General features: G+C 40.9%; 1 protein-coding gene across 1 annotated transcript; it reads right to left on the minus strand.

Moving 5' to 3' along the window:
* Nucleotides 1-266: 266 nt before the first annotated feature.
* Nucleotides 267-7,826, minus strand: LOC131561529 (cytochrome P450 2H1-like). The gene is made up of 9 exons (XM_058810849.1): nucleotides 7,612-7,826; nucleotides 6,474-6,636; nucleotides 5,450-5,599; nucleotides 3,557-3,717; nucleotides 3,162-3,338; nucleotides 2,591-2,732; nucleotides 2,119-2,306; nucleotides 1,514-1,655; nucleotides 267-1,027 (listed from the first exon to the last, which is right to left on the minus strand). Exons 1-9 carry the CDS (start codon nucleotides 7,786-7,788, stop codon nucleotides 846-848), a joined length of 1,482 nt encoding a protein of 493 aa, XP_058666832.1. The 5' UTR covers nucleotides 7,789-7,826; the 3' UTR covers nucleotides 267-845.
* Between the last annotated feature and the right edge of the window lie 4,563 nt (nucleotides 7,827-12,389).

Raw genomic sequence — 12,389 nt, forward strand, 5'->3', positions numbered from 1 at the left:
CTCTGTAACCACAGTTGGGGTTCTGATGGGTCCCATAGGGTCAGTGCAGCTTTATTCCAAATTGGGAATGGATGTTTATAGATCATTAACCAGCTCATTCTTCAAGCCACAGTACATTTCATATGAGTGAAATGAAGCAGTCAAATATGTACAGGACTTGAAAGAGATTTTGGAGCATAAGCTTTGTGGACACTGGTTTTTCACTGAAAGATGTTCTGGAATATCAGAAAAACAACAATTCAGTATACTACTTCTTTATTTTGCAGTATAAATTGTAATTTCACAAACCCTCATTGTAATCACAGAGGATAACCCATCTGCCCAGTCATTGACAAGCTCTATCCCCACTACAGTAGACAGTAAGTTTTTGGGAAAGAAGTCTATATTATTTACCACAAAATATCCTTATGTTTGTCTTTACAAATAGATTACAAAGAAACTGAAAGTACAGACAGAGGTACTTCAAACAGAGTTTGTAAAAACCCTGGAGTACAAGCATCTATTCCTGGTGGAACCTGTCAGGTGGTAGGGGCAGCAGCAGCAGGGCTCTCAGAGAACTCGTGCAGGCAGCCTGGCATGTGAGGAGCCAGACAGCAACCACAGCTGGGTGAGGTAGATGCAGAGGAGAATCTGTAATTTTGCACAGGGTAGTGTGTCCTTCCCTGTGTGATTGCCTACTCTGTTAAGAGCTGGCTGTGGTGATTATAAATGCACCATACAATTTTCTTTTCTAAGCACTCTTCTCTCCATAAATGGTCTGAGTGTTTCATTCTCAACAGACTGGGGAATGACTGTCATTCAGCCAGAGCACTCCTGAGTTTGGGAGCTGGAAACTCCTCACTTGGCTAACGTGGAACGAAAGAGACCTCATAGTCATGGGGCATGTTTGCCATACTGGTGACTACTGGGGTGATGTCAATGTCTTTGTGATCCACAACAGGCTTCAAAGTGAAGTTCTGCAGGACAGATGTTAAAAATATGAATATCTCCATCCGGGCCAGACCTTCTCCTGCACAGATGCGTTTTCCTACAATCAAAAAAAAAAAAACCAAAAAAAGAAAGAGGTCACAGTGGCGTATTTTGCTGATAACTGATTTTAGCCACAGTTCCATGAAAACTGAGACATCTCAGACTGCACAGGCAGCACTGCAGTATTTTGGGGAAGCATGAATGAAACTAGGAACTAAAGGTCCAGACCAACAAGAGTGCTCAGTGAGTGAAGGCAGTTTGAAGGCTTTGGTTGTTCAAGTGCTGCTGCTGTTTGATGGTTTGAGAGACAAGTTGTGTGGTTGAGTCCCACATCTTAAACATCTTGTAGAAGGCATTGGAGTTCTTGTGTTTGCTAAAAAAGGAAGTCAGCTGGAACTGTAGTACAGGGGTTAGAGCTTCCCAGAAGTGACTCTAGCAGATGTCAGCTGACATTGTTGTACAGATAATGGTGATGGAGCCATGAAATCTTCAGAGAGATTTCAGGACAGGATGGTCTGGGATCTGAAATAGCAAGAGGTCTTACCTGTAGAAAATGGCATGAAGTAGTCACTCTTTTTAAAGGTACCATTTGCATTCAAGAAATGTCCTGGGTCAAATTTTTCTGGATTTGGAAATTCCTTGCTATCATGTAGGACAGAACTCAGCATAGGGAATATCAGAGTGTCCTGAATTAACAAAAACAAAAGGTACAATGGAGATATGTTAAAGCAAGGAGGCCCTAAGAAGTTCCCAGAGCTAAACAAAAGGGTAGTCAAAGTTTAACCACTTTTAAATGAACATTTAATGCACAAAAATATATGCCATTGGTATGGCAAAGATGTTTTTTAGGGAATTTTCATAAAGAGTCTGTTTAGAGTATTTAATATTGTGTCCAAATAAATTACAGCTTACAGTGATGTGAAAAAAACCCCCAGAAATATCTCCCTCTTCATACAGAGGATGCAAAAGTATTTTCTTATTTTTTTCTAATACAAGGGCTTGGACTCAGCAACTTCCAGAATCCCCTTACAAAAAAAAAAAATTAAATTGAGTATCACATTTCAATGCTTTTGAAAATAAATACAAAGAACAAAACTCAATTGTTGTTTTCAAGAGATTATGACCTTTCTCAGATACAGTGTAACAGACCTTGGGGATAAAATAGTCTCTGAACTTGGTGTCTCTGATTACAGCATGTGGGACATTAATAGGAAGGAAGTCAATGTATCTCTGGATTTCGTGGATCACAGCATCTGTAAAGGGCATCTGGCTCCGATCTGACATGCGAGGGCTTCGCTCTCGGCCAATCACGGAATCAATCTCCTTTTGCATTTTCTCTGTTGAGAAATAAGTAAATGTTGAATGAACAAATCCCCCATCTGTTTGCCTGAACCTCTCCTTATATACAACAAAATATGCTTTTAGCATGCCAGGAATATATGATTATACTCAGTACTAACATCTGCTTCTTGTGAAGACAACTAAGACTTACACACATCTCCACACTGCTAAAACATACTTCCTTAGTCAAGGGGAGTATTGCCACGCGTGGTAGTGACAGGAATTGTCCAAACTGATCCCACAACCTATTAAAATTTTTTAAACTATTTATTTCCATTACCTACTATTTCTGGGTATTTATGAAGAATCAGAATTGCAAATCTCAGTGTGATGCTTGTGGTCCCTGTTCCTGCAAGGAACAAGTCGAGTGTGGTTCTGCTCAAGGTCTCAATGGTGAATTTTGAGTCAGCATTCCCTTTCTCCTGCAGGAAGATTTGGCAGAAGGTTTTGAATGACAAACCCAAGAAGTATGCTTAAAAAGAAAAATTCTGTACCCATAATGTAGGTTTATCTTTAGAAAGAACATCTAGTGTTCTTTAAAAAATACACTTACTCTCCAGAACACCAGCATTTATATTGGTTTACTAAATAATATTATGATATGGAAGGAGCATTGAATTATATTAACCAGATTGATCTTCAGCTTTCATCACTTTGGCTCACGCTGTTAATTTTGTGTTTAAAAATCCTTGATAAAAAAATGGAGAGGATAAAAGGAAGTCAATGTGTCATGAAGAGCAAGTTTCTCTCTGTATTTGCAAAAACCCAGTGTCCCATCACAAGTAAAAAGAAAAGATCTGATTCAAGTTGTGATTTCCATGTAATCTAATACATCTCTACTCTTACAGTACCTGTTCCATTTTATTAAGAAAAGCATCAATAAAATCTCGAGGACAAGTGGGATCCAGGGTTTTCTGGTGTTCCATTACGATATCTGTTGTAAATTTATCAACTTTTTCAAAATTTTTTATCAGTCGTTGATGAGGTCCAGGTAGATAATCCATGACAGTTGGGAAAAAATTATATAGCTGTAAAAATAAAGGGATGAAAAAGCACATTCTGATTAATGTGAATAAACTAAAATGTTCCCCTGATTGTAACTATGAAAATGGGGCAGTTAAACTGTTTTGGAACAGTAGGTCTTTCTTACTCAGGATTTTATGGCCATTTACTTTATGGTTTGACTACATTCAGGGATTTGAATATTATAATAACTAACAAATAGATTAAATAAAACCAGACACACCTGTGCTTGTATAGCGGTTTGGAGCTTGTTGTTTTCCTCTATCCAATCAATTAAACTTAGAAAACTCTTGTCCTCATAGTCAAACCGATCCCCAAAGATGATGGAGCAGATGATGTTGGAAACAGCGTGGATTAGGAAACCACTGGGGTTCAGAGGTTTCTCTGCAACAGCCATCAAAAAAAGGTATCTTGTTTTCAGTATTTCATGGATCAATCCCTCCTCTGACCCTACAAAGTAGTTTCACATTCTCTGGAGATCCAGAATTTTGCACTCCTTTGAAAGGACAGTGAAGGGCCTACCAACTCATTCTTGAGGTGAACTAATTTCACTCTTATGGTGGTTTATCTCTTCTGTCTTGTTCTCGGCAGAACACTGGTCTGAGTGCCTTTGTTGCTCTTCAGCTAGCACATACCTGTCTGTCTTACAGACTGGTTATTAGAAACAGCCTAACATTCCCACAAAATCCCAATGAAACCATGGAGACTTTGCCTGAACCATTTCTTTAGGTTATTGCACTCTCCTTATTAACTCTATTAGTGTAACCTCAGTTACATAACCCTCCCCTTGGCATTCAAATGCCTGTGATCAAAGTCCAGTTTTGATAGCACAGCTGCATGACTCCTGTGCAGAGAATTATGGTGTAAGCAAAAAGCAAGATTAGACCAAAGAAAGAAAGGAAAGCTAATTGCAGACAGTGATAGGGTGCATCTCAAGGGTTCGAGATGAGAAACAATAACATGAAAAGGTATAAAATCCTGAAAGAAAACCACAGAGTGAGAAAATGTCAACTTGGTAGCAGACTATTCCACAGAGCAATAGCACCAGTTCTCTGTTTGACTGGTGACTCCATGGCCATTGAAGACTCAGTGGATATTTCAGAGGTGGTGAGTATATTAATGCTGAATGTAGAAGACACTAGTTATAGCTATTTATTAATTGCATTAAGGATAAATAATGGATTTATGCTTTTTGCTTGTATATATCTTGCTTATAAAACCTTTTAATACACAGTAAAAGATGAGCCAGAGTTAGAGGCTTGCATAAGGGCATAAGAAATATAGTACTACTGTGATAGTCAAAAGATAAAAGCAATGGAGGTGAGAGTGTTTTCTCTGTTTTATGAAACAAATGCTTATCTAAGAAGCCAGATTGAATTGTCTAGTGGCTCATAGAAAGCAGTGATGCTTAATCATTCTTTTAGATCTATTTGCTTTTCCCCCTTGCAGAATAGGCACACATTGAGGGCTGGCAACGAAAAGGGTGGCTGGTACTGTGCCACCCTCAGGGGACACATTTAGAAGTAACACTGACTTATATAGTACTAGAAAACACATTTACAGATTGGAAGCAAGTGGGTAGCCTTATACCCTGCCCTCAGAAGCAGCTTATATACCTGTTCCCATTGGACAGCCCCATCAATACTGGGATCTATTGTCTTGTGTTCAGATGGACCCAACCCCAAATATCTGCAAATGAGTTCTCTGGTCACCTACTTCTTCAAGATCTGTTTACACAGAGTTGCAGGAGACAGGGTGAAGAAGAGCATACTTGATTATCTGACAGCATCCAGCACTGTCTCCATGGCCGAATTCCATCAGAGCCTTGGCTCTGTGGCAAAGCCATTCCTTTTGCCCCTTCCTGTCTTGTTCCTCAAGCACAATAGGTTAAAAGGTGCTTTCCAAGCCTCTCTCTCCTACTTTTATCCTCCCTACTGTCACAGTACCTTTGACTGATAATTTTGCCAACTGATAATTTTACCTACAGAAACAGGGAGCAGAAACAGCAGCCATACACCCACTCCTTGGGTCATAGATTTTGTGAAGCAGCCCTACACCCCTTATTGTCTAATTGCAGATATGCAGTGTCTCAACAGGCACAAAGTCCTTATCATACCATGTGTGTTCTTGAGCCTCTCCACCAGAAAATGAGCTTCCTCCTGGATTCGCTCCTCAATGCCCTTTTTCCCCATCCCAAAATCCCGCAGGGTGGTGAGTGCAAATCGTCTCAGCTGCTTCCAGGTCTCCCCATTGCTGGTCACAATGCCTGACACAGGGAGGAAAAACAGACCTTCATGATGAAACAGGTTTTTTTCCCTTTAATGGGAGCAACACAGTAAGTACTCAGCATGAAAAGACACCTCTCTGTGGAGTTACACTGCAATTGCTATCTGCCCCAAACCATAACTTCTCTGCAATTCTGAAGGTGACAAATTTGATCCATCTGTCACAGCCCTTGAATAAAACTGACTTTATACCCAAGATAAGAAAAACTATGTTACCAAGTAAGTAAGAAGTAACACTGAATTGGTCTTGGACACAAGGCCTTTGCACTGACATAACCACTCAAATGTTCTGCTGTGCACCTGCAATAGACCATATCATTATTGACAATACCAATGGTACTGCACTGTATATATAACATCATGGAATATGTGCTAGAAATGTCATACCAGGGACTGACCTGGTGAATAATCTCATGACCTGATCTGGACTGTGGCCCTTACTGGGTCAGCCTGTATTATCTTATCTTGTTATGCTGGGGACTTTCCTTTTGCTGATTCCCTAGTTGTGTCTATATTCAGAATATTTTCAGAATATTTTCAGAAATGAGAGAATCAATGTAAGACTTTAGAGGCATATTTAATGTACAAAATTTTAGCCAGAGCTTGGAGCATGCTGGAAATAAAAAGGCACTCAGTGAAGCCATCCTGGGACTTTAAATAGTTCTCCAGAGGACCAGTTTACTCAAGAGTTCAAGTAATGAGCTGGGTTTTTTGCCTTTAATTGCTGATTTGTCTGCAAGAAAGTAGTAAATGAAATCTAACATGCCCTGCTGCACTGCCCTCTCAGCTGTGGTGGAGCTCTTTCTGAAGCTCTGAAAGCATCTGTTTTGCATGCTGGCATTACCAAGAACATACCTGTGCCTTGGAAGAGTTTTTTAATCAGTGGTAGAGAGCCTCTTCCACTGAAGTCATCTCCTTGATCAACCAGGGCTTCTTTTACCACATCATAGCCATACAGCACCACAACCTTTTGTGGGCCCAAATGTACCGTGAAGACAGGACCATACTTCTCACTGAGCTGCAGGAAAGGTGAGCACAAAGAGCAACATCACAACACCAATGATAATCTTGTGACATTTGTAGCAAAGAGGTCTGAGAGGTGATGTGTCATTGTCCCAACACTGTTGAGACATGACATTGATTACCAACAGTGCAGTGATCTTTCAATTATGAGTTACAGATGAGGGACGAGGGAAACATACAAGAAATAAGGAATATGAATGGAAATGGCAAGTATCCAGTCCAAATCTGAGAAAAGAAAATAGCCCTTCACAGGGCTGGCAAAACATTTTAGAATACCTTTGTGCAGGACATAGTGGATAGCAATTTACATGAGCTCTAAAATCAGTTACATAAACAACATGGAAGCAAATGCCTGAAGGATTTTTGACCACAAACAGTGAAACTGCCTCTCAAAGGGGTATTTTTGCCAGTCAAAGGAGGGAATGGACAGCACAATTCACCTCCAAATATTTTTACTTCAATTTTTGCACTTGCTACTTCCACTCCCAGGAGATCCTACATATCTGCTAGGGAGCAGAGGCAGCAAAATGGAGCAGGGCTCTCCCCCCAAAAATGGCCAGGCTGTGTTGCCAGCGTGGTGAGGAATTAAGCACAGGAAGATCATACTGCAACAGCATCAATGCCTTGATTGCAAATCCACTGCAAATTGTAGTACTGTGGTACAAATTGTGAGGTCAGCACATAACTCATTTCACTATGGTCATTGCCAATATATAGACTGACTTATAATATATAGACATATATATATATATTTATATATACACAGCTGTAATATATAGGCTTAAAAATACAATAGATTACTGTGATTATATATAGACTTAATAAGCATGTGTATCTGGGAAACCTTTTGTTGCTGTTTAACATTTGCTCAATGCAAATTAAACTTGTGAATTTAGCTGAGAACAGTGGGATTGGACTTTGTTTTATATGCCATGAAGAAAACATAGGAAAGAATAAGACAGTTCCTTACCTCTTTCAAGCTTTTAGGCAAATTCCATGGGTTTATCTGGAGCAGGTTTCCAACAATGGGGAATGCAGTGGGACCAGGAGGCTCCTTCCCTTTTTGAGATCTGCTTCTCCATGTGGCAAAGAGAAGGCACGAGATGCAAACCAGCAACAAAATAGTGGTCACTCCCAGGGCCTCCATGGTGGGCTGAGGAAGTCAAGTGTCAGAAAAGCCCAGTGCTGGACCTGTAAATCCATGCTTATTTATATGCTGTGGTACCAAATCATGTGGTTGAAATTAGCCAATAGTGCCTTACCATTCCTGTTGAGATATGAGTTTACTTATTAATCTGCTAATGATAAGAATGAATGTTATTAAAGCTGACTGTGTTAGTTATGTAATTGTCCTAAAGCAATGGTAATTAAGACCTGGCAAAGCCCTGGTAGGGAAACAAGTAAACAAGGGATGAGAATGTGTAGAGAGCAGAAGATGGTAAAAACTGTAGCTTAAGAAGGGGAATAGAAGTATTAGTGGAATAAAAAAAAGAAATAGCTTTCATAGCTTTCATTACCTTAGGAAGTCTCTGTGTAATAATAAAGAGGCATGACATTACTCTTGGAGTAATCCTGAATGAGAATCTGCAGAGGAAGATTGGTTTTCTCTGTTTATCTCTGATCTATGAAGCTGGCATTCAAAGACAATGCAGTGGAAAATGCTGGCAAAAGAAATGAAGTGTGTCGAACACTTACAGAATATTCTGAGTTGGAAGGGACCAACAAGGATCATCTAGTCCAACTCTGAAGTGAAGGGCCCCTACAGGGATCAAACACACAACCTTGACATTATTAGCACCATCTCTAGCAGTTCAGCGAGGCTCCGTATGAGTTCTCTGTAGCAAAATCTCTCTGAACAGTTCCGTTTGAAACAGCTGTCTCTCTTTTATTCTCCCTCCTCCCCCTCACACCCTCCCCTCTGTTTTTGAGAAGCTTTATGTGCCACAGCCCCAGACCCCAGGCAGGGGATGCTCCCTGGGTAGGACTTGCCCCACAGGAGAGCCCTCACCTATCCCCCCACAGGCTCTGGTCACACTCTGACCACTCTCCTGCTCTTTGCTTCAGACACCTGGGTCTCTGCACAGCACCAACTGACAATGGATGAGCCTTAAATTGGTGTCAGTCTCCTTGGCAGTGCCTGTTTCTCTTTACACACCAGGGAGGGAGCTCATCCAGATTTTCAGACAACTAATGTCAGATTAGAGGTATCTCACCCAAACAACCATGTCAGGGACCATTTCGGTCAGAGAAATAGGTTCTTCCACCTGCCAAGACATTTCCCACCCCATTCAATCATTTGACACGTAGCCAAAATGATACTGACCCCTTAGATGCTGTGATGCTGGAAGGATATGTTAAAATGTATATAATCTTATATATCCTATACATAAAAATACATATCCTATACATAAGAATATATATGTATCTTAATCTCTTCTTTGTCTCCCTGATATAAAGGAAAACAATTTGTCTTCCTGCATGAACTTGTTGGCTTAGAACTTGAGTCCACATTTGTTCAATTAGTTTTTGAGTGTTCCTGTGCACAAAAATGGCCAGACATACTGTAAACACCACACTTTGTTCTCTCCTGAGTTGTCAGAATGGGGCTTAAGGATGGGTAGGTTTTATCTTTAGCCTAGTTAGCTGAGTACTAGCAGATTCTGCAATAGTGAGGAAAGAAACATATCCAGCTTAAATTTAGATATTAAAAAGGTGGATGTACAAATGAGCTGACAGTCTCACCTGTTAGTGGGGAAATACTGATACTTCCAGAGAATAGGACATCTCACTTTTCTTATGAGCTTGTTTTCGTGAAATGAGCCAGTCACTGAAGAAGTTTGTTTTTCCTCACTACAAAGGAAGGCTCTGGAGGCATACAGATTTACACGTCTGTCTGCTAAGGATCTGTTTTGAGGCAGATGATTCTAATTCTCTGACCATTTCTCCTGGTCTTAATGGGGTTTTTTATCAGCAACAAATTCTACAAATTTTTGTGCAATGGGCATTACTTTGAATATTGCACACCAGGGTATTTAAAACCAGAAGTGGGCAGATGAGTGAAATTGAAAGGAACCTTCTAGGCTTTGGAGGGGTGATTATATTGCTGAAAACAGTCAGTTTTATTGTCATGAAGGAAAAACTCCTGTTGTTTGCTTTTTCTTTTCCTTTGCTTTTGTAGATAAAGTGCCTTGCATTCCTCTATTGGCAGCCCTGAGAGTGAACAACTGCTGTGAAGCCTAATGCACTGGAAAAGCAGAGCTTTGCTTGCAGCATCATCCCACATCCGGACATGGCTTTTTTATTATTTATCTAATTACTCACATAATCCCCAAAGGGTTTCAAAATGGTGTTGGGAATAAAGCCAGAGCTGCTTGGAGGGATCCATGAGTTTAACCGGGAAGAGATTTAACTGCCAAAGGTCTTGGGTCACCTCTGATGACAGAAAGACAGGGATTATTTGAGTGTGAAAGGCTATTTGAGTATGAAGGGTTCATCTGGGTCTGAAAGACCCATCCTCATATAGTTCACATTCAGAGGAAGCACCTAAGAGACTCTGTTTTCTTCCAAGCTTTCTTCCCAGTGTGGTAGGAAAGCAGATGCTGGGGCCTCTGGTCTTGTTACAAATTGGCACCATTCTCTGGCTCCACCTGTGAATTCGAGCTCAAATTGACAGGGTGGGATGCTGCTGTATGAACCAGTGTTTCAAATTCCAGGCCTTCCTTAGAATGCCTTCTGGAAGCTGCTGCTTTTCTGGCCTGCCTAGTGGCATGCATGGGCCAGCTCCTAGGACTCCATCCTGTGTTTACACGTAGCCTTTCATCTGGGACCTGCACTTAATCAGCTTCTGTTGTCCTCCAGATTAGGTCTGTGAGAAAACAGACACCTTTTTCTCCCCAGAACAGCCCCTTCGGGTGTATTCCCAGCCTGCTCAGGCATACTGGATCTGGCTCCCTCACAGCAGCCAGCATGGTGCCACAGTTCAGATTTGTGACCGTGGAGAGGACACAGTAGTGCTTTAGCTGCTGCTGAACAATGCTTGCACTGCACTGAGGCTCTCCTGGTTGCTCCCTCTGTCCCCAGCCCAAGTAACAGGCTGGGGGATAGCAAGGGATTGGGAGTGGACACTGCTTGGACAACAACCAAAACTGCCCTAAGAGATAACCCATGTCTAACATCACACTCAGCAATGAAAACTGGGGAATTGCCTGTCCAGTGCAGCCAGTGTTCAGAGACTGAGTGATCATGAGCCTTTTGGTGGTGGGTGAGTCTTTGCATCACTTGTTTATTTTTTCTGTCTCTGTTTAACTCTCTTTATCTTGACCAGGAAATGTTATCGATTTTGTTTTTCCAGGTTGCTCCCTCATCCTGTTAGAGAGAAACCTAGAGTTTGCACAGTGGAAAGCTGGGTACAGACTATTAGCTAGTGTCTATTTCATGGCATCCAGGCACATGCTACATAAATGTAGCAACTTTTGGTATTTGTTCCTTTCTGTATTTTCAAATAGGCCAAAGGAGGTGGCTTTTCACACACTATGCCCTTGGGCTGTGGAACACAATTTTTCAAGATGTATGTGTCCAAAAAGTAACCAGGCCAATTCATGAGAGCAAAAATCCATTGAGAGTGCTCAAACACAGAGATACCACTGATAGCTCAGGAATCACTGGCGACTGAAGCAGTCTGAAAGAATATTCCTCTGTGGTAGCCACGTTTGGTTTTATTCTGTTCCTTGGGAATTAATTTTTAAGTTAATGTTGGAATTTGACAGAATTCTGGGCTGCCTTGACTATTGTCATGATCCAGCACATCCATCCTTGGGTTTCTATGTCCTTACATTAAAATGTGACATTTCACTAAGCATTTCCATTGAGATGGCTTAACCCCAGCTGACAACTGAGCCACTTACCACTCTTATCACTCTCTCTCTCCAGCAGGATAGAGGGGAAGAGAACCGGAACACTACAAGTGAGAAAACTCATGGGTTGACTTGAGAACATTTTGATAATTGAAATAAATAATTATGATGATGACAATGAAGACACAATTATGAAAATTAAACTTAAGAAAGACAAGTAATGGAAACTAAAAACAATTGCTCACTACCAACAAATTGATGCCCAGCCACTGCTGGGCAGTGGCCCCCAGCCTATTTCTCTCTAGTTTACGCATTGAGCATGTTGCATATGTATGAAATATCCCTTTGAACAGTTGGGATCAGCTGTCCCAGCTGTGTCTCCTCACAACCTCTTGTGCTACCCCAACGTTTTTGCTGACTGGGTGGTAGGAGAAATTAGAAAATACCTTGAGGCTGTGCAAGCACTGCTGAAAAATCACTACATCATGCCTGAATTATTAACACTGTTTCCAGCACAAATCAAAAACATGGCCCCATACCAGATACTATGGAGAAAATTAACTCTACCCATCCAAAACCAGGACGGCAAGCTGGCAGAGTAGTCTGTGGAAATCATCTTGCCTGTTCTGCTGCAAATAGCAACATCTTAGCTACTAAACTTTTACTGTTTTCAGACAGGACTTTCCTTAGTGCTATGTAGAAAATCCAATATCTACCTCTGCCTTATTTCTGGCAGTAATTTGACAAAGAATCTGCCATGGTCAGCAAGTATTAAGGTTCAGTGATATCTTCAGTATTCAACAATTTATAACACCCATATCTGTAAGATGCTACACGTTGTACTACAGATAAGATACAAACCACATAGTTTGTTTTCAGATCACAGAAATTACAT

Source organism: Ammospiza caudacuta, chromosome 9 (assembly GCF_027887145.1).
Source record: "Ammospiza caudacuta isolate bAmmCau1 chromosome 9, bAmmCau1.pri, whole genome shotgun sequence".
NCBI lineage: Eukaryota > Metazoa > Chordata > Aves > Passeriformes > Passerellidae > Ammospiza > Ammospiza caudacuta.